Source organism: Quercus suber, unplaced genomic scaffold, assembly GCF_002906115.3.
Source record: "Quercus suber isolate HL8 unplaced genomic scaffold, Cork oak 2.0 scaffold_429, whole genome shotgun sequence".
Classification (NCBI taxonomy): Eukaryota; Viridiplantae; Streptophyta; class Magnoliopsida; order Fagales; family Fagaceae; genus Quercus; species Quercus suber.
In genome coordinates this window covers 289,161-312,223 of record NW_027069880.1, presented here as the reverse complement: position 1 = coordinate 312,223, position 23,063 = coordinate 289,161, and the positions used below count along the sequence as shown (strand labels likewise).

Sequence of the window (23,063 nt, the reverse complement as noted above, 5' to 3'; positions counted from 1 at the left end):
GGTTGGGTCTAAGAACTATGGCGGCCGATTGGGTAATGGTTCAAATTTTTTACGGGTCGGACTGATCCGACCCACTTAGCCAAAGTGCCAAACAGCAGCCTCATGCCTAACGAAATTCGTTAAACAAAGCGTGTGATTTATGATGTAATTTAAGAAACAGGAACCAAAAAAGAAAAGAGCAATGTAGAGGGATTTTGGATTTACCCTTGAGTTGGCTGGATTTTCTGGTTTTTGTTCCTCTGCTCTTGATTTTCTGGTTTTTGCTCCTCTGCTCTTGATTTTTGCTGGGAAAGTTTTTCTGGGGTTTTATTTGAGTGTTAAACAGGGGGAATTTGCAGTGAGATTTTTGGGGGTGATATGAAGGAAGATAGAGAAAATGAAGAATAGTGTCACTCTCTCTGCCTTTTTATTTTTTAGGAGTGTGGGAGAGGAAGGTTTTAAGGTGTTGGTCTTTGTTTATACATAGAATAGAATTGCATAGGTAATGAGTTCTTTTTTTTTTTTTTTTGAGAAACAACACTATGATTTTATTTATGAAGCCAACGTGGAAAGGATTATAGGGGATAGGTGTGGAGCAACATCCTCCATCCACACCGTATACTCGCTATTATGTCTCACATGTCTAGCAATTTTTTATAGGCCAAAGTTTTACACCATCTTGGAACAAAACTGAACTCTATTGCTGCAAACCCTTCTGCCAACATCTTGACCTCCTCTAATAGATGTCCATAGTCAGCCAAAGTAGGGTGTCCACTCTGCATTGCCTCAATTGCAATTTTTGAATCTCCGTCAAGGATGATCGAGTTGTGGCCGAGCTCCATTGCAAGTTTGAGAGCTTTGATAGTAGCTATCACTTCGACTGCCACTATAGAATGAGGAAGAGGGAATCTATCTGCCATTGAAGCCAATACCAAACCGTTTGTCTCGAATCACCGCTGCTGCTTGATGTCTGGTGGGGGTTTGCTGATTGGACTTGGAGAGTTTGGAGTGGTTTGGTCTGGGGGTTTTGGTAGTAAAGAGCGTACAAAATTTGCCCTGAGTGACCTCACCATTTGCTGGATTTGCTGGACTGGGAATGGGATTGGGCTGGTTCGTACTGCTACTACTGCATTCCTTCTGTGCCAAACTGTCCACACAATTGTATGAAAGTGAAACCAAGTTATGGCTTGTAAAATGTCAAAAATACATTTAATATAATTAGATAATCAATATTCTTAAAAAATAAAAATAAAGTTAAAATTATAATTTAACAAAATTAAAAAAAATATATCAAATAAACTTTTTTTTTCTTTTTAAATTTGGACACTCTTTATTTGAATATCTTTCACACACGTGTGATATATTTTTTCTTAAAAACTAACACACATTAAACGTAACAGTTTACTTATTTTCAAATCTTAAATTTTGGTTTTTTAAAAATTCATTCACCTATAACTTCACTAATAATAGATAAATTCAAATTAAAAAGTTAAATTAAACTCAAAAAAAAAAAATAAAAAAAAAAAGATTCATCACACAGTATAATGAAATTAGTAGTAAATAAAAAATAAAAATAAAAATTGATAACGACGGTGACAAGTGTTCATCTCACCCCATATGTGGTAGCTGGTCTTTTGATCTATCATGAATTGCCACGTGACATATGGGTTGCCAGGAGCATTATCATAGTAATTTATTAATGCTGATGAAATAAAGATGACATATAAAGGAAATTTTCTTGGATTTCAAGAAATTATACACATCCATTAGTCTATGTTCAGTGAGATGTACCTGAATCAGATAAATGTTTTTTCTCAAAAATAAATAAACAAATAAATATCAACATAATTTTAAGGTGCAAATGGACTTGATAAAAATAATAACACATTTTCCATGAAAAACCAAATAATTCTCAAGATTAAAATGTAACTTTAAGTCATGATTTTTTTTTTAATACAAGATAGAAATTCTACTCTAGCCTAATCTAAGTATATATGTGTATAAAGCTCAATCCGGAAAACTTGAACCCCGGCCTTTGCTTCTCCCCCCCTCCCCCCACACCCCACAAGTATTAGTGACCATCGCATCAAGGATGTGCGGTGGTAAGTCATAGTTTTTTTTTTTTTGGTAAAATATTATTTTGGTTCTTAAGTTTCGCCAAAAATTTGTTTTTTGTCCCTAAATTTTAGAAAGTTCTTTTTTCATTTCTAAACTTTGTAAATAATTTTTTTAATAGTTAACAGACAAAAATAGGGATGAAAAAGAACTTTTAGTAAAATTTAAGAACATAAATAAAAAATTTACAATAATTTAGGGATGAAAAATGAACTTTTTAATAGTCTAGGGACGAAAACTTAACTTCTTAAAGTTTAGGGATAAAAAAGAAACTTTTGGCAAAGTTCAGGGACCCAAAATAGTATTTTACCCCTATTTTTGTAGTGTTTGTTACACACATATTTTAACTGAAATCTTAAGTTAAAAACACATTCATTAGGTTCTTCGAGTTCAATTTCTAGATCTAGATCCATTCTCATTTCTTGTTTTGATTCAATTTCATCCATTTTTTTCTTAAATTTTGGATTTTTTATTCGATGAGAATTGATCAATTAGGGTTTTTTGAGTTTTGATTGCTTTTTCATGCATATGATTAAAATGGTTGCCATGATTGATTAAATGGATATATGAGATCTGTCCAGGTTGAATTTTCTCAATTTGTTGAATTTTGTTGTTTCGTTTTGTTCTAGATTTGTAGATTTTGAGTTTGTGTTCAAAACACTTGCATGGCATTTGAATTTTGAGCTTTTTTATGGATTCGTTGAGTTTTTTTGGACCTTTATTGCTTTTATTTTTTTTTTTTTTTTTTGAAAAAAAAAAATAGAGTACTTTCATAACTTGATTGAAAATTTAGCTACTCATAATAATTGAAATAAAACACAAAAATAAAATATTAAGCATTAAACTGCAAATAAAATAGAGAAAGGAATAATCATAATACTACCATGGAGAAAAGTTACAGAAAATTCACATGTGGCCGCCTCTAAATGCTACACCTTCATCCCTAGCCTCTATTTTCTCTCCACAGTTTTACAAACTGCCAAAAGGTTTGTATATGAGAAGCCACTCCTACTACAAATCGAATTAGCCTACTACCATTGCTGTGATTTGCTCATATGTAATCCATCACATGCGGCTGACCTAAAGCCTTATTAGTAATTAGTAAAATCCTAGGGTGCCCCAAAAGTAAGAACTCCCATCCCAGGTTCGTGTTTTGGTGAAGAAATAAGGTGGCCCATGTCAAGCATGCAATCAAGCCCATTGTACATCTCCTACTAAAGCAAACTATATTATATTTTCCTCTCTTTACATTTTTTTTTTTTTACTTTTTCTTCATGATTTCCAGGTTCTTCAAGTTGGCTTAGCAATTGGCATAGCCCCCATTTTGCATGTAAAGCCCTTACCTATAACACAATTATAATATGAGAAAACATTGCATCAGGAGCTGGCGTAAAACCAGTGTTTTACGCCAGCCAATAGACTCCTGCCACGTGGACTCTCACTTAAATCCCTCTCCACACGGACTCCAAGCAGAGAACGAAGAAAGAAAACCACAGCCTGAAGACAAAAGCTCACGCCATTCACCTCTGCTTCCTCTGCTTCCTTCACGCCGAACCTCCACCACCGCCACACAGATCGCCGGAGTAGAAAGAGTTCTCGCCGTGCCGTCCTTTGCTTGCCCAAACCTCCACTACACCATACACCGAAGCTCACCGCCATAGAGGTCGCTGGAGTTGTGCGTGGAGCTTGGAAACATACCGGAGCCGCCGTGACCACAATCCAAAGGTTTGTTTTTCATGATTTTCCCTTTTCCCCAATTTGGATTTCGAATTATTTTGGTTTTTCTATTTTCTGGGTTTATGGGTTCAGTACAGTTGTGTTTGGGATTTTGGGTTTTGGAATTGGAGTTTAAGGGTTTTGGGTATTGCTAGTTTTGTGCTAATATTGCTCATTACTAATTGCTTAAGGCTTGTTCCTCAAAAAAAGAAGAAGCTTGAGGGTTTTTTTCTTTGAATCTATGAACTGGGATTACTTTATGTGTTCTGAACTATTAGTCTTTGAATTGATGACCTTGCTCAACTGCCTTCTTTCTTTTTGGTATATGATATAGGCGTCTTGTTTCATCAACCGGGTTCTTTTTAATTTTTATTGTTTCTTTTCTTCATTTGTTACCCTTTTTTTACCCCTATGCTCCTCTGTTTTTGTCATGGATTATGAGTGTCTTTAATTACTATTATTATGATGATGATAATGATGGGGATTTATAGTTAATTCATGTTAATTTCCTGGCCATTCGGACATTCAGGGGCCTCTGTGTTGGTTGGTTGGACTTGGGAGTCTAGGCTAGCAATTAACTGTCTTGTAGGGAGCCACTATAGGGTCATGAATGAATTAGAAAGCTAAGTTGACACCATACGCTTGGGCTTATGAGAAGAGTCAAATATTGCACTCTTGTTTGGCCCAGATGTAACAATAGTCAAACTTATAAGTTTACCTCGTTAATTGACATGTTCTTTTTTACTACTTCTATGAATGATAATTTTTTGTCTTCCACTACATTTTTTTTGTTCCATCAACTTGAATCACCTCACTCCTTTTCATTGGTGCATTGATTGTTCTCCTTTGAACATGACCAAACCATCTTAAACGTCATTAATTTATATATATATATATATATATACACACACACACTGGCATGCACTAAAACACAATAATATAATGCAAGTTTAAACAGTTAACCCCTACCAACTCTTGCCGCTTTATTTTAAGATGGTTAACAATGTAACAGTGCGCCAACCCCTCCCCCCCCCCCCCTAAAAACACCTCTTCTCTTGCTTTTTACATGAACTTATTTAATAAAAATTTGATATTTAATCATTAAAACAAATCAAACTAAATCAACATCAAGAATACCTTGACCATGTTACAAGTTCGACGTATATTAAGTGTTTCAGAAATGTTTAACGCGTAATCTTGTAAAGAAAGGCATTCGGATCAAAGAACTCTACTTGCACAGTAAGCATAAAAATGAGCATGCGGCGCAAAGCAAAGACTCCAAAAGTACTCAGAGAAGAAAGTCCATAAACATAAAAGAAAGGATTCACTTTCATCCACGCATGATAACTTATGAGCTACTCGAGATATCTAAACCATCATATATACAAAATGCAGTTCAAGAGCGACCAAAAAAAAAAAAAAAAAAAATCACAGAACCCGCTTAACGTCTGTCATGAAATTACATGTGGGGTTGACCTTGATTAATCCAATAAGGACTCAAAGTCGACCCCCCAAAATTTTTGGACTAAAGCTTAGTTTTTCTTGCCGTTGTAATTAAGGTTTATTGATTGAAAGGTATGCAAATTATCTATATAAATTAGACAGTTCATACTATCTACATATAGAAGAGTTTTGAAAATCAATTCGAATTGTTTGTATGTACCTCATTTTCATAGCATTCCAATCCGCTTCAGACGAGGCAGCAATCGAGGCCATAGCCTGCCACGTCATCAACCACAACCGTAAGAAACCAAAACACAAACACAAACACAAACAGAGCAAAATTCATGAGGCTCCAAAGAAACCCATGAACCCAGAAAAACCCATCAATAATTCGAAATCCAATTCCAATTCCAGAACCCTTAAACTCCAATTCCAAAACCCAAAATCCCAAACACAATTGTACTGAACCCATAAACCCAGAAAACAAAAAAACCAAAATAATTCGAAATCCAAATTGGGGAAAAGGGAAAATCATGAAAAACAAACCTTTGGATCGTGGTCACGGCGGCTCCGGTATGTTTCCAAGCTCCACCCACAGCTCCAGCGACCTCTGTGGCGGTGAGCTTCGGTGTGTGGTGTGGTGGAGGTTTGGGCAAGCAAAGGACGGCACGGTGAGAACTCTTTCTGCTCCGGCGATCTGTGTGGCGGTGGTGGAGGTTCGGCGTGAAGGAAGCAGAGGTGAATGGCGTGAGCTTTTGTCTTCAGACTCTGGTTTTCTTTCTTCGTTCTCTGCTTGGAATCCGTTTGGGGAGGGATTTAAGTGAAAGTTCATGTGGCAGTATTCTATTGGCTGGCGTATAACACTGGTTTTACACCAGCTCCTGATGCAATGTTTACTCTTATAGTATATAAATTAAGGTCAAATATGTATATATGAGAGTTCATTATTATTTATATTTCATGCATATCAAGATACTGAATATTAAAATTAATAGAACATTATTGTTTATGACGTTTATTCAAATATAGAATATATATATATATATATATAAACATGATTATATATGAGACATTTGAATTGATCTCTAGACTACTAAATTACTTCAAATTTAAAAAAAACAAAAAAAAAAAACTTAAAACTCATCAATAAAGATGTAAATAAAAGGGTGTGATTCAGTATTAATGAGGAGAATATTACCAAACTCCTAGCACTATTTAGTTATATTCTTTATTCGGTAGAGAATTTTTCATAATATTCAAAAAAAAAAAAAAACCATTCCATGCCATTGCCATGTGAGTCAATTGAATATCTACTTTTGAAGAAGTACATCACGGTCTTTTTTTTCTTTTTCTTTTTCTTTTTTAATTTTATATTTTTTGTTACCACAAGTAAAAGAAGATTGGCTTTTTGCTTACCACAAGTAAAAGAGGTTGATTTAATCAAAATTGTGAAGGTAATAATATTGAAACACAATATTCTTGACTAATATGAAGATTGATTGGCTTTCTTTTTTCATGAATAAGTTATTAGATGATGCCATCTTGGGTACAAATCAGTACCAAATCCTTTGATTACCAAAAAAAAAACATATAATATGAAGTGCATCCTAACAACCATTGAATAAAGGCAATTACTGTAGGGACTCAGATTTAGAAAAGTTCCCCCAACAATACATTTTTAGAGAGTGGACCGAAAGTTTAGGCGCTAACAGACTAGCAACGGAATACAAATCACTTCTTTTTCATTGAAGGGGAGTGAGCCTAGTTTATAACTGAGGGTAGCTCCTCGGCACTCGTCCGAGGAGACCCCTCTCCCTGAAACTAACACTAACTCTCAGTCCCCCTATCTCACCCCCTTCAATCCTCCCAAGTTCCAAAAAGTCTCCTCTTTCCTTTTCTCGCCCTCCTTATATCGTTCTCCCTTTTCCTATCTTCTCCTTCCTTCTGTTGGTCATCCATTGGCCTTCGCTCTGACCGTCTGTCCCATCAGAGGTCTTATTCGTACTCGAGTGGCTCACCCTGATCGATGTTGCTCTGTCAAGGGGTTACATCCCCATCAATGTGGCCAAGGGGGTTAGGTGAGCACATTCAATGCAGAGGTGACAGCTCGCCTAAGACCTCGTGTTCCTCCTCGGACCTCCAAGGACTCCTTTGGTGAGGTGGCGCCCGTGTTTATCCGAGGTCTCGGATGCCCGAGGACGGGCCCTCCTCGAGTATGATCCTCGGGGGTCGGCCCTCGCGCTTTCATCCTCTGACCTCTCACGTATCCTCGACGTGTGCCATTTGGGCCTGGCTTGGAGTGGGTCAAGGCTACCCGATTTTCTGGCCCCACAATAGCCCCTCAAAATCTTGCTGCACGTACCCTCGGGCGGGGAGAAGGATTTTGACATCCTCGGCCTTATCCCCCGTCAGCACTAGGGTCCACTCATCTGCCCAAGGCATGTTGCTGATGTTTTGGAGCACATAACGTACTCGTCATTAAATTCAGGCGGCTCTGTGCTCCCCACGTCTAATGAGGCGTTACCAATTCAACGGTGGGGGTTTGTCTCGCATTTATGGGCGGGAAAACCCGCATGGCTCTTATATTTGGGGTATAAATATTCGAACGAACCGCTTCTTCCTGTTCCTTATTCGTAATCAAGAATTCTCGTGCGTCCTTCCTAAGTTTAGCCACACTCTCACTTACATCCCCAGCACAAAAAGTCTGTCCGAGAAGATCCTCCTCTTTCTAGTAAGTCGCTCTATCCCTCTCTGAGCTCTCTTTCTCTTTACCCTTTCTCTTCCTTCACCTGTTCTTTTTTAGTTCCTTTAGGTGTCAACTGGGATGGGTAGGTTTAAGAAATACGTCGATACTGAGGAGGCGATGGAGAAATTCATCGCCGACTACAGAATTCCCGGCAATGTAGGTCTGAGATATTCTGAGGACGGGGATTAGCGCCTACATAGACAGGAGGGCGAGGTGGTAATTCCTATTGTCGCCTTCCTTGAAGGGGGGATGACGATCATAGTTCTCAGAACCGGACCGGACCGGGAGGTCGGACCGTGAAAATCGTGAACCGTGATGAAAACCGGTTTTTTAAGCATAAAGAACCAGGCATATGTGGCAATTCCGTGAACCCCTAAAACCGGGGTTGGACCGTACGAACCGGTCAAGAACCGTGCGGTCCAACCCCATAGCCTTTTTTTTTTTTTTTTTTTTTTAAATTTTTTATTATTATTATTTTCAAAGATATTCAACTTTACTTCAAAAATTAATCATAAATTTTAATGTTTTCATGGTTATTATTTTATTTTATTAACTTTCTTATCTAATTATTAAATATATGCTTGAAAATCATTAAATTTCTCTCACATATATAGATATATTAGTCAATTTTGCTAGTTTTATAAATTTAATATCTATATTTAGGCTTTAATTAATTATTAAATTAATTATGACGTCATCACGGTTCGACCCCGGTTCGACCTCGGTTCAACCTCAAAAACCTTGAACCTCTCCCTTTTACGGTTCAATGAACGGTCCGGGTTTGAAAACCTTGATGACGATCTCCGTGGGGCCGGTGATGAGGGACTACCTCACGCACTTCCGGTTGGCCCCTACCCAGTGTGGGATAAACGCCTTTAGGATTCTGGGCTGTGTGGACGCCCTAAATGAGAAGATGGGGCTAAGGTTGACCCACCATGACATGAACTGGTGCTATAACCTCCAGCTCCTTAAAGGCAAATCTTATTACTTGAAGACGAGGGACGACAGGGTACGGCTCATTCAGTACCTCCCTGAGTCCAGCAAGGGGCTCAACGAGGATTTCCTCATCGTGTCAGGGGAGTGGCACGATGGCCTTCACTGCCCAACAACAGAGGGAATACCAGGTGGGGCAGTGGGAAATAGGAGGGGTGTCAAGTTCTCGTCTTTTTTCTTCCCTTTTTTTTTTTACTAACGCGGTGGTGATTTCTGTTTGCAGACCTGCACGCTTTTGAGCGCCACTTCCATTTGGTCAACCGGGAAGATTTGCAGAAGGTGCTGAGGGCGTCGGTTTATATAAACGAGGACGACAACCAAGTTAGGGCCGCCCACATAATCTTGGGATATAAACCCGTCCAGAAATCATTTCCGGTTCCAAAGCACGTCATCCTAGCCAACGATCCTCGGCTTCAGAGGATTACTGTGACTGAGGACAGATTTCAGTTCCCCGAGGAGCCCTCCGAACCAGAAGTTGTTGCTGTAACCGTCCCTTCTTCTTCCCAAGTATTCGTCGAGGCTGCCGAGGAGGATACAGAGCGGGAGGAGGACGTGTTCGACGTTTTTGCCCAGCTTGACCAGTCCGAGGACCCTCCAGGAGACTTGGGCGATCCTTGTTTGACCGAAGCAGACTTCCATGCTTCAGAAGCTCTTTCCCCGCCAACGATGGGTTACAAAAAGAAACCCACCACCAACTTGTTGGACTTGATTGAGGGCCAGCTGGGGAAGTCTCAACAGAAGCTTGCCCCTCCTCCTCCGAAGACTAGGTCGACTTCCGCTCAGCAGAAGCTCCCTCCACCTCCTTCCCAGACGAGCTCGCCCTCTGGGTCCGCGCTTGCCGGCCCCAAGAAGAAGAAGGATAAGGGCAAAAGGCCTGTGGAGGAAAGACGGTGTCCTCGCAGGAGGAGGAAGATACTCTGCGGCTGTCCAAGCAGCTTAAAATAGGCGACAAAAGTCAGGGCAGGCAGGTCATCGACACCACCCCGCCTGAGGCTCAGGCCTGGCTCCCAGCTCCGATGCTCCATGGGGAGCCCTTGAGGGATAACGCCTCCCTCAGGGACTTCAATGAGGGCGAAAGAGCGCGCATGGCCGATGCGCTAGGGAGGAGCCTGCTGCTCCCGGCGGACATGGCTGAGCTTAACTCTTTGACGAGCGAGTAGGTCTTCCTCAGCCTTAAGCGATACATGGGGATGGTAAGGGCTATAATTTCGACTCTCCTCCCATTCTTTTTCTCTTCCTCCTTTTTCTTTTGTTGGGCTGACAGAGCATTGGTTATTCTGGCAGGCTGTCCAGGCCATCTATAGGTTGGAGAAGGCGGCGAACGACCAGAGGAAGGCCCTCAATTTGGAGCGTGATTGGCGCTTTCAGGCTACCCGGGCTCTGAAGAACTCCGAGGCCGACCTCGCCAAGGCCCGAGAGGACTCGAAGGTGATGACTAGGGCTCGGGACAGTGCAGAGTCTGGTCTTGCGGGTGCCCAAGACTAGGCCAGGGAGCAGACAAAGCGCCTGGGCGAGGCAGAGGAGCAGCTACAGATCGCGAGGGATCTGATCGCAGATCTGCGGGCTAAGGTGACAACGGCCGAGGGAGCCCGGAGGGAGGCAGAATGGGCCAGAGACCAGGCTTGGCGGGCCAAGGACGAGGCGGATTATGGCAGGGAGATGGCCTTGACTGCCAATGAGGAGGCTGAGACCGCAGCCTACGCTGATGGGGTGGCTGCGGTAGAGGCCCTCTATAAAGCTCAAGTTCCGGGGGTATGCAGGCGATACTGCTCCCAGGTCTGGGTTGAGGCCCTCAAACAAGCTAAGGTGGAGGTCACGTCTGACATGTGGAAGGCGAAGAGCATGTATTACCCCCCGACTATCCGCGAGGAGGTGCCCCAAGAGATTGTTGAGGAGGTGGGGGCTGCTGAGCTAAAGGAGCATCCGAGCGAGGAGGTGCCTCAAGAGATAGTGGAGGTCCCTTCCGATGCTCAGATTCCTACCACCGAGGAGGCAGCCGTCCTCGTCGTGCCCTCGCAGGGAGTCCCCTTAGGCCAGGGCTCAGAGGACCCAGAGGTTGCCCTTGTCCAGCCTGAGCAGAAGGAGTAGACTCCCTGGCATCTTGGCTCGTCCTGCTTTTGCCGCTGGCTTGACCCTTGTCCATGCCTTTGTCATTTTACTTTATCTTGTTGTTTTTCTCTCTTCTATTTTTATGTAAGGTGGCTCTTGCCACACGACCTCTATGGACACTTTGTTGTAATGGGAGTTTAATTTCCCTCTCCATTTATTTCAATTGCTTATTTGTTTACACGCTGCCTGCTTTCCCTCTTTTCTTGTGATTTGCACGATTTTAGCTTGAATTACACGTCAGCCAATTGCGCCAGTAACAATGATAAGGGGAGAGAATGTATGCATGGGTAGCCCTCTTACATCTCGAGGGTTAGGTGGGGCTTGATCATTTCCTAACTTGGGATATTTTGTAGTTGGTCTCCCCGTAGGCCTGAGTCCGAGGGCCATGCAATGCCCTGATTCTGTCTAACGCTTCCATTCTTCTGTAAGTATCTAGTTTCCCTATAGGTTTGAGTCCGAGGACCATGCAATACCTTGGTTCTGTCTAGTACCCAGGTACAGTTGAGTGATTAGTTTCCCCATAGGCTTGAGTCCGACAATTATGCAATGTCCTGGTTCTGTCTAACACTTTCGTTCTTCTGTAAGTATCTAGTTTCCCCATAGGTTTGAGTCCGAGGACCATGCAATACCTTGGTTCTGTCTAGTACCCAGGTACAGTTGAGTGATTAGTTTCCCCATAGGCTTGAGTTCGGGGACTATGCAATGCCCTGGTTCTGTCTAACACTTTCATTCTTCTGTAAGTATCTAGTTTCCCCATAGGTTTGAGTTCGAGGACCATGCAATACCTTGGTTCTGTCTAGTACCCAGGTACAATTGAGTAATTAGTTTCCCCACAGGCTTGAGTCCAAGGACCATGCAATGCCCTGGTTCTGTCTAACACTTTCATTCTTTTGTAAGTATCTAGTTTCCCCATGGATTTGAGTCCGAGGACCATGCAATACCTTGGTTCTGTCTAGTACCCAGGTACAGTTGAGTGATTAGTTTCCCCATAGGCTTGAGTCCGAGGACTATGCAATGCCCTGGTTCTGTCTAACACTTTCCTTTTTCTGTAAGTATCTAGTTTCCTCATAGGTTTGAGTCCGAGGACCATGCAATACCTTGGTTCTGTCTAGTACCCAGGTATAGTTGAGTGATTAGTTTCTCATAGGCCTGAGTCCGAGGACCATGCAATGCCCTGGTTCTGTCTAACACTTTCATTCTTCTGTAAGTATCTAGTTTCCCCATAGATTTGAGTCCGAGGACCATGCAATACCTTGGTTCTGTCTAGTACCCAGGTACAGTTGAGTGATTAGTTTCCCCATAGGCTTGAGTTCGAGGACTATGCAATGCCCTGGTTCTGTCTAACACTTTCATTCTTCTGTAAGTATCTAGTTTCTCCATAGGTTTGAGTCCGAGGACCATGCAATACCTTGGTTCTGTCTAGTACCCAGGTATAGTTGAGTGATTAGTTTCCCCATAGGCTTGAGTCCAAGGACCATGCAATGCCCTGGTTCTGTCTAACACTTTCATTCTTCTGTAAGTATCTAGTTTCCCCATAGATTTGAGTTCGAGGACCATGCAATACCTTGGTTCTGTCTAGTACCCAAGTACAGTTGAGTAATTAATTTCCCCATAGGCTTGAGTCCGAGGACTATGCAATGCCCTAGTTCTGTCTAACACTTTCATTCTTCTGTAAGTATCTAGTTTCCCCATAGGTTTGAGTCCGAGGACCATGTAATACCTTGGTTCTGTCTAGTACCCAGGTACAGTTGAGTGATTAGTTTCCCCACAGGCTTGAGTCCGAGGACCATGCAATGCCCTGATTCTGTCTAACACTTTCATTCTTCTGTAAGTATCTAGTTTCCCCATAGGTTTGAGTTCGAGGACTATGCAATACCTTAGTTTTGTCTAGTACCCAGGTACAGTTGAGTGATTAGTTTGCCCACAGGCTTGAGTCCGAGGACCATGCAATGCCCTGGTTCTGTCTAACACTTTCATTCTTCTGTATGGAGGGCATTGTCCTCAGGCCGCTTTATTGGAGATGATTCCTCCTTGGGTCGGACTATGACTTGACACGTGGCGTTGATCTCGCATTCAACTTGAGTCCCCATCTTTTTCATTTACGAGGCGTCCCTTGGCCGTTCGCGCTCCGCACTTGACGTTTCGGTGCATGAGACGCGCCTTCATTAATATCCTCGTGAATTGATACAAATCCAGCGGTCTACGGTCCCCTTGGAATTTGGTATCTTCGTGATTAGCACTGCTGATGATTCTCTTTTCGAATTCTGCGTGGGTTAATTCCCGCCAGTCTCCATCCTCTATATAAGGCTTTCCGGGGGAAAGGCTTCTCCACACTCCATGAACTTCACAAAGCAGTTAGAAACACGTCCCTTCAGCTCCCCGAGCCCCTTTAGTAACCTTGCCAGGATTGTGACCGGAGTTGGTAGGAATGGGGCGGCTTTAGGCGGGTGTGAGGACACTTGGGCCAAGAGCCGTTATAGCCGTAGCTCCCACTGGGCTTCCGGCGCGGCAGAGTCTAGGCGTAACAGTGATAGTGCCTTGCACGGTGGCCAGGAGGGACGTCCCTGAAATACCTAACGCTCCTCCCCAGGGAGCACCCCTGCCAGAGGAGACGCACGAACTCATGTCATGGCTGGTGCCCGAGTGTTGCCGCCTCCAACGGCCAACGCTCGTGAGGATTGGAGAGAATCAAGGGAACATCATGGGGGAGGGATTCCCGGAGCACCTGCGTCTGCTCCTCTCTTTGTTTAAGATTCGCTGCACCGGACAAGGAGTTGTTGGTGGCCTTGAAGCAGGCCAGCCTCAACCCCCTTTCCTCTAGCTAGTTTTAGAACAGGTCCACCTGGGCCTCTGTTTGTATTTTGTACTTTTCTGTTTAATAAAATAATATCAAGTTTCCTTTCTTTTCTGTTGAATCTTCTACTTTGAATCTTTTACTTTTCTGCAATGTTTGCTTGTTTTTTTTTTTTTTGATGCGTCGCCGCCAACCTTCCGTAGAATGACTACTTAAGAACGATTGCCCGTTGCGCCTGCTAGTGCACTAATCCTTCCCACAGACGGCGCCAATTGTAGGGACTCAGATTTAGAAAAGTTCTCCCAACAATACATTTTTAGAGAGTGGACCGAAGGTTTAGGCGCTAACAGACTAGCAACGGAATACAAATCACTTCTTTTTCATTGAAGGGGAGTGAGCCCAGTTTACAACTGAGGGTAGCTCCTCGGCACTCGTCCGAGGAGACCCCTCTCCCTGAAACTAACACTAACTCTCAGTCCCCCTATCTCACTCCCTTCAATCCTCCCAAGTTCCAAAAAGTCCCCTCTTTCCTTTTCTCGCCCTCCTTATATCGTTCTCCCTTTTCCTATCTTCTCCTTCCTTCTGTTGGTCATCCATTGGCCTTCGCTCTGACCGTCCGTCCCATCAGAGGTCTTATCCGTACTCGAGTGGCTCATCCTGATCGATGTTGTTCTGTCAAGGGGTTACATCCCCATCAATGCGGCCAGGGGGGGTTAGGTGAGCGCATTCAATGCAGAGGTGACAACTCGCCTAAGGCCTCGTGTTCCTTCTCGAACCTCCAAGGACTCCTTTGGTGAGGTGGCACCCGTGTTCATCCGAGGTCTCGGATGCCCGAGGACGGGCCCTCCTCGGGTATGATCCTCGGGGGTTGGCCCTCGCGCTTTCATCCTCAGACCTCTTACGTATCCTCGGCGTGGGCCATTTGGGCCTGGCTTGGAGTGGGCCGAGACTACCCGATTTTTTGGCCCCACAATTACTAACAATGGTTATGACTCATCCTGATTCATTAATCACTAGATGTCTTCTTCTTTTTCTTTTTTCTTTTTTTGCTACAAGTGATGTGAGACTAAAGCCCCAAACTAATCACTAGATATCAATCCATTTATTTATTCAAAAAGTAGATGTCAATCCATTAACAAAAGGAATCTAATGAATTGTGCATTCTTGTTAATGAAGGACTTATTTAGCTTGCGTAAAATTTGAAAATGTATACAAAAAAGAAAGAAAAATAAAAAAGAGAGACTAAACTTGGTCTTATTTCAGTTTATTATTATTATTATTATTATTAGGTAGTTGTTATGGCAAGATGATGTTATAGAATCCCATGATCACATGTTCATGGGCAATTAATTTCTCAAAAAAAATTTACTAAATTTAGGACTATAAATTATTTTATAATTTTTTTGTCACAAGTCACAACTTTGACATGGTAAATTGTGAATTGTTAATCATCACTTGCACATAGACTCACCAATTATTTGATTCTCAATTTATATCATTTTTGCAAAATCATGTATATAAGTTTAGTTAGCATATTGTATTTTCTCATGTTTGGTTATGAGGGTATTTTGGAGTTTCGCTATTAGTTGGGATATTTTAGAAATTTCACAAATGAATATTCTAGAAAATAAAATATTTCGGTAAGTTTAAAAAAGAGCGTAACAAAGTGGGGTATTTTCTCATTTCCAAAATAGTAAAGGGTTACATTGCTTGGTTTAAAAGATTATGGAGGAAATTATGAACTATTCCAAACATAAAGAGAAAAAATGTTTTTCCCCTTTTTAAAAATTATTAAATATCTTTTTGGTATCTTGTAGTTTTCTGGTAGCTTATATGACATCAAATATATAGTTTTCAATTAATAGCTTTTATGCTAAATCTATAACAAAAAATTAAAAATTAAATTATTTTCAAAAAATTAACTAGTTTGGCTAAATTTATAACAATAAAAAGACTAACACAAAAGGCAAAAAAAAAAGAAAAAACCAAACGGAAACTTAGCCATTTAGTTGTTATTAATGAATAAAAATATGATAGATAACGGGTCTGTTTGGATTGAACTTATTGTTGTTGAAATTAAAAACTGAAAACTGAAAACACTGTAGTAAAATAATTTTTAAATGTGTAAATAGTGCCGTGGGACTCATTTTTTAATATTTTTAATTCGTGAATAGTGCATGAACAATGCACGCACTATTTATGCACAGTACTTTTTTGTCTCTCAAAGTCAAACAATGTGGCAAAAAAAAAAAAAAAAAAAGGAGAAAACGTGTGAACAAATGCAGACGCAAGAAAACTCAGAATCCAATCGCTCACAACAAGTCTATATTCCATCAATCAAAATTTGTTAGGTTGTCAACCTGCCAAGTATTATAAATTTAGGATTATTCATTTCATCTTATTTCAAACACGAGTTTAGATGAGATCGAGCTCATCAAAAAAGTAGATCATGCATTTAAGCTTAGAACAAATCAACTGCATCATAATCAAGCCTAGAAACTGCCATCTGCTATTGTTCTAGCCAAAGATATTGGGAGCAATTCCTAGTGATTCCATATCTCTATCCAAATTAATGACCATAGAGTAATGCTTCATTCTTGCAATGGCACACAAAAATTGATTAAAATCCACAAGGGAAGGGAAAGGGTGCATGTGAAGCATTGTATCAAACAAAAAAAGAATGAACCTCTCAAAACCATCTTTAGCGTCTATACCAAATGGATTTATATTCATCCAATTCATAATTATTTAGGAATCAATAAAAATAACTGCAAATATTATTAGAAAAATCTCAAATAAATACAGCAAATGAAATGCTTAGAACAGAGGACAAACCCAGATGGTCCCTCCAATAAAGGGTTTTCCATCCTACATAAAACAATTTGATCTAGATGAAATGTTGTAACATATGTCAATAGAGTTGTACATAGAATACGTACTACACTTTAATGGGTTACCATTTTCCGTTTGGTTGATGTGCAGTAGGATTGCAACTGCTACCAAAGTTAGCAAGCATATTGGCATAAAGTAATAAAGCTACATGAGTGTCCTCATTCAATGACCCTCTAGTAGAATTAACAATCATCATCCAAACCCCATATATTTTATATTAAAACTTTTGTTATAGAAACTTTACTACCATCATCATGCTACAATGTTCACACCTGTTCATGGATCAAATGTTTTAGGAGTGACCCTGAGAAGTCCACAAAGAGTTCTATTTTTTGTGAAAAAAATTTAAAATTTCAATGCTTATAATCCAGACCTAGTAGTGAATGCATGCAACTAGATGTAGCATAAATCCACCTAAGAATTGATGACCATTACCATCTTTGTTGATTTAAGTATCTCGGTAGCACAGCATTCATAGTGAAATAAAGTGATACAATGTGTTTAAGTAGTATATCTAAATTACTATTTCATTTCCTCAGATAGAAAATTGTAATTGCCATGCCAATAGGTATACAACATGGGATTAAAATCCAAAACGGATGGAAAAAGGCACATGTGAACCAATTGATCAAACAACCCTAAGGCATTACCAAGATTCCTAAAGCTTTGAGATCTGCATTGATCTCTCACAAATTTCAAGAACCAATTGAGGTTTTCCACATCTTCACTACTAATATACATGAAAAAAAACTCCTTATAGATTGACTAGCAAAGCATTAAATTATGAAACCGAGTACCTGATGTTGAAAGACTAAAAGCCTTCATACAAGTTGTTCTATATGTTGAAAAACTAATCCCTTGCTTATGCTAAATAACCATGCAACTATTTATCCTAACTAACTTCCCAAATGGACCAAATTATCCCTATACATGAGAACCCAATTCTAGCCATCAAAACAGTGTTCCCAACTTGCCAACACATATTAGAAACTATCAAGGAGGTGTTGTAGGAATACAGAACGAGATAGGTTGATCGGCACACAGCACTTTTGGTCAGAGCTTTTGTGTCGAATTGTCATTAGTGTCGTTTGGCACTGATATCCTCGACCAAAGCGTTGTTCAGCACTCTTGGTCAGAAACCCAATTTTCCAATCCCACCTTCATTCATCAAGTCAGTTTGAGTTTTGGGTTGAGTTCCTTTCAAACTCCATAGAGACTAAAGTTCTCCTTCATGGCCCTCTCATCCAATAATTCCTTATGAGGATCTACCATGATGTACCCAACAATAGTTAAGTTTATTTTTAGAGCCAAATCTTCAATTGCTTCTACTTGGAAACTCCAATGACACCCAAACCAAGTCATTCCCAGAAGTATATACCTTCGCCATAAATGAAGTTCCAAATGATTTACTTGAGGGCAACGACTTGAGCCTGGATTAATGACAAACTCATCCAACCCAAATAATTTGAGAGAATCTTGTTTTGTTAAAAATCCCAAACAAAAACAAAGTTTGGAAGGAAAGTTTACTTGAGCATTTGCCTTTCTATTTTAGCTAGAGAAAAGTTAAAAATATTTTTTAATCATAAATTATTATAGATATATTTTCAAATGTTTGGATATATTAATTAATTATTATGAAAATCAGTGTCACTGGCAAAATTCTAAGCAACAAAAGAATTTGTAAAATCCGACTACCTATAACTACAAACAAGCAGCACATTATATAATAGAACAATGTTAACAATATAGCAAAAGAATACCAATGGTAGGAAGGGTGGTCACAATCTCTCCCAATTTCAACTTGTACAAAATGGTAGTCTTGCCCGCTGCATGAAGACCCACCATTAGAGTACGCATCTCCTTGGCAAAAGGCCAGCAGAACAGCTTGGTGAAAGAGAACCCCATCTTTTATCTCAAGCTGAATTCCCAAAATCACAAGTCAAAGGCCAAATCAACCTAACAAGAAAACACTTATACATAATAATTATCTCATTATAATGATTTTGCAGTAACCTACAACACGACTTTTATAAACCTTCTTGTATATTTCACAAGACCTATGGGATTATCTATTTATACTTGAGCAAACATGACATCACTAAGTTAACCTTGTGTATTTCAAAAAGATTGGTTTTCTTTAAGCATAACATCACTAACTAAAACTAAGAAACCTAACCTAAGTTAGCCTAGGAAATCACAATCTGCATGCAACAAAATGAAATTACAAAAGCTCCAAAAGAATCAGCTCTTTGTGTCCATGAAAAGTAATCAATCACTAACAAATGAACTATTCTTCAACTATATGATCGCGAGTTGGGAGTTTCCAACTCAATTTACTTTAAATCGTAAATGTCAAAATGATTATACCATGAAGCTAATTTTGTATTGTTCTACAACCTAAGTTGCTTCTCTCTTAGACAATTCAAGGAGAAGCACATACAAAATTATCAGCTAACTCCTTGAGTTGATAAACCAACCAAGCTAGACTAACAAAATTTGACTGGGCTCGAGTCCACTGCACAATAGCACCACAAGGCTTATAAGAGGGGGAAAAAAGGGAAGGGGGTGGGGGGACTCAGTTTGCATAAATGCAACTCCAAAACTTAATTTCATTGGAGGGAACATTTATTATCATTAATTCCACTGGCTAAGGGACATATAACCACACAAAAAATGCCATATTTTAGAGCAACAATATTTAGCATTAAACTTAAATAAGAAAAAAATTTGAAACAACTGTCCAGGAAAATAGGTCCAACTTCCAAGCAACAACAAAAGTGCACAATGAAATCACAACAAAAGATGGAACAGTTAAATGTACAAACAATCATGCATACATAAATGAAATAGAAAATCATCTTTAGAAACTATAAAATTTACCTGAAATGATACACACATCTTTTAAAGATTGACATGTGATGGATAAAATATGAAACTTGTCCTTGATGTTGAGAAACTAAAAAACCTTCACACAAGCTTCTGGAGAAATTCTTGAATGTTCTTATCTACTTGATTAGATGATAGCAGGTCAAAAAACATGCTTGCAACTGTCGCATTTGCTGAAAAACCCTTGTCAACCATTATTTCAAGATATTTAATTGCCTTTGATGTCTCATTATGTTGCAATAACCCTTGGATTATTGTGTTATATGTGCGATCGTCAGGTGAACAACCGCTCCCATCCATTTTCTCAAATATCTCACTTGCTTCTTCTAGCAATCCCTCTTTGCAAAGCCCTTTGAGCATTATGGTGTAAGTTCGAATATTGGGTTGCAATCCTTTTACAGGTAGACTATAAAAGAGTTCTCTAGCAACTTTAAGATTCCCAACATTACACAAACCGTCAATCAAAATGTTGTAAATCACAATATAATTGCCCAACATTTTGTCTTCCATCTCAAGAAACACTTTTATTGCCTCAACAACTAGTCCATTCTTACACAGGCCGTCCAACAAGACAGCATAAGTTTGGGGATCTGGAAGTTGGCCACAAGCCTGCATTTTATGGAATAGCTCTAGAGCAGCCTTGTGTCTCTCCACTCGACAAAACCCACCTATAAGAGTGTTGTAAGTCACAACATTAGGAGTTACTCCCTTGTTGGACATTTCATTAAAGAGATTCATTGCCTCATCAATTCTTTTATTTTTACAAAATCCATTAATCAATGTGCTATAGCTAACAACATCAGGTGAACAACCCCTCTCAACCATCATGTTCAATACTTTGATGGCATCCTTCAATTTATTTTGCAAACAGTATCCATCAATTAAAGAACTATAAGAGACTACGTCAGGCTCAATACCTCTTTGAATCATCTTATCAAAAACTTTTTTTGCCTCTATCAACATCCCCTCTTTGCAAAATGCGTCCACCAATATGTTGAAGGTCCACACACCTGGCACGATCTTCCTCTGTGCCATCTCGTTCAACAAAGTAGTAGCCTCTCTCCACCGGCTTAAATTGCATAGGCCTTGAATTAAGGAATTGTAAGTGACAAGGTTTGGCCGAATGCCTTTACTCATTATTTCAGTTAAAAAGTTCAAGGCCTCAGTTACCAACCTATCCTTACATAAACTGTCAATGATTGTGTTATACGCTGTCAGATTAAGCTCAAAATCTCCTTCTTCCAATTTCCTGAGCAACCCAAGAGCCATATCAGCCTTACCAATTTTACACAGAGCATTTAGTATCGTTCCACAAGTAAATGCATCAGGTTGATACCCTTTCTTCTCCATATCTTCTACCAACTTCACAGCTCCAGCAATGTTACCTTGAAGACAGAGACCCTTCACAAGGGTGTTTAGAGTAACAGAGTCTGGGTGATAACCAAGTTTCAAAATTGTTGCCAAGACAGAAAACCCAAAACCTAGACGGTTCCAATGGCAGAAACAGTTAATCAAAATATTAAGAGTATAAACATCGGGAGAGATTCCGAATGATTCGAATTGTTTAAATAGAGTAATGACTACAGGGTAATGCTTCATTCTTGCAATGCCACCCAAAACGTGATTAAAATCGGCAATGGAAGGCAAAGGGCGCGTGTGAAGCATTTTATCAAACAGGTCTAAGGCATCATCAACATTCCTAAAGCTTCTAGATTTGCACTGATCTCTAACAGGTTTCAAGAATTGATTTTGATTCTGATTGTGATTCGGGTTTTTTTTAGCACTAGCAATACTAGTAGTAGTAGCAGCAGTAAGCGTAGAATAACAATAAGAACGAAAACAAGTGTGCGAAGAACGAAGAAGCGTACCCATTTTCCTGAAGATCCAGCAAAAAATTCAGCAGCGGAAATCAGAACGAAACGACAGAGTTTGAGAATTGAGAAAGAGACAGATAGAAATAAAGAATCGGTTCGGTTCGGTTTGAGGGCAGTTTCCTTGAACTAACTCTAAGCTACTGATCAGTTATCTCATGGTGTGTTGAGAGAGCATAAAAAAATTGGGGAAGGAGGCGGCTGAAATGTGGTATTTATATCATGCTCTCATCTTTTTGGTTCTTCTATTTTTTGTCATTTTTTACTTTGGCTTTCAATTTTTTGGGACCCTATTTGGCCCTTAATTTTTTAAAATCGTTTTCAATTAATCACGGCTGTCATCTTACTAAATAAAATTATTTATGTGGCGCATAGGAGGATTTTTTTTTGAAAATAACTATAAAAACCAAACAATTTTATTAGTTAACCAAGGTTTGAAACTATTTTGGTATCTAACAAATTGAGTGTTTTACTGTCGATTTTGGGTTATAAATCGAGTACATCATACTCAATTTCCCAATTGCGCCACCAGCTGAGTTGAAGGATCTGTCCACGTAAGCTTGGAAATCGAGTCTAATAGACTCAGTTTTTGTTCATAGAAATTGAGTCTGTTGGACTCGGTTTTTTTTTCAAAGAAATCGAGTTTACTGGACTGGAGTTTCTAGTCTGGTCCCACAGTGCTTTTCACGCTCTCTTTTTGGTCACATGGATAACTCGAATTGAAATCAAGTCTACTGGACTCGATTTTCATGAATGGTCTCCAGCCCTCCACGTGTGGCATGTGGGTCCCAGCTGGGACCTGTTTTCCTCCTTACTCATCTCATTCAGTCTCTTCAGCTCTCACACCCTCTCTTCAGCTCTTAGACCCTCACTTCACTCACTCACAACTTTCCTCAGCTCTCACACAACACTCACCTTAACAACACTCATCTCACAGGTAATGTTTTTACAATATTGGGAATATTTTTTGTTAGTTAATATTGTGATTATTTGCTAGGTTTTTTTTTAGAGAAAAAATTAGAACAAATTAGGAAATTTTTTTTTTTTGTTAGTGTAAATATTGTGATTAATTTATTTGTTAGTAGTGATTAATTTATTTGTTAGTATATTGTGATTAATTAATTTATTAGTATATTGTGATTAATTTATTTGTTAGTATATTGTGATTATTTGCTAGTTTTTTTTAAAAAAATTAATATTATGATTAATTATTGGGAATATTTAGTACTAAATATTGTGATTAATGTTATTACAACATATTGGGAATTTTTTTTTTTTTTTTTGTTAGTGTAAATATTGTGATTAATTTATTTGTTAGTAGTGATTAATTTATTTGTTAGTATATTGTGATTAATTAATTTATTAGTATATTGTGATTAATTTATTTGTTAGTATATTGTGATTATTTGCTAGTTTTTTTTAAAAAAATTAATATTATGATTAATTATTGGGAATATTTAGTACTAAATATTGTGATTAATGTTATTACAACATATTGGGAATTTTTTTTTTTTTTTTT

The 23,063-nt window shown here is 39.4% G+C and overlaps 1 protein-coding gene and 1 long non-coding RNA gene across 3 annotated transcripts; both read right to left on the bottom strand.

Moving 5' to 3' along the window:
- Positions 1-205: 205 nt before the first annotated feature.
- LOC112015316 (uncharacterized) lies at positions 206-6,141 on the bottom strand. The gene is made up of 3 exons (XR_002883200.2): positions 5,800-6,141; positions 5,474-5,529; positions 206-1,126 (listed from the first exon to the last, which is right to left on the bottom strand). It is a non-coding gene; the product is annotated as an uncharacterized LOC112015316 (long non-coding RNA).
- Positions 6,142-19,629: 13,488 nt separating this feature from the next.
- Positions 19,630-21,764, bottom strand: LOC136061011 (putative pentatricopeptide repeat-containing protein At1g12700, mitochondrial). Of its 2 annotated transcripts, XM_065761795.1 has the most exons (2): positions 21,542-21,762; positions 19,630-21,154 (listed from the first exon to the last, which is right to left on the bottom strand). In XM_065761795.1, exons 1-2 carry the CDS (start codon positions 21,543-21,545, stop codon positions 19,755-19,757), a joined length of 1,404 nt encoding a protein of 467 aa, XP_065617867.1. In that variant the 5' UTR covers positions 21,546-21,762; the 3' UTR covers positions 19,630-19,754. The 2 variants fall into 2 exon arrangements, with proteins under 2 accessions (XP_065617867.1, XP_065617866.1); XM_065761794.1 differs by having other exon boundaries at positions 19,630-21,764.
- Positions 21,765-23,063: the final 1,299 nt, after the last annotated feature.

What these genes read in the sequence shown, in the direction of transcription:
- LOC136061011 (XM_065761794.1), bottom strand. Translation starts at nt 21,545, where the DNA reads ATGGGTACGCTTCTTCGTTCTTCGCACACTTGTTTTCGTTCTTATTGT.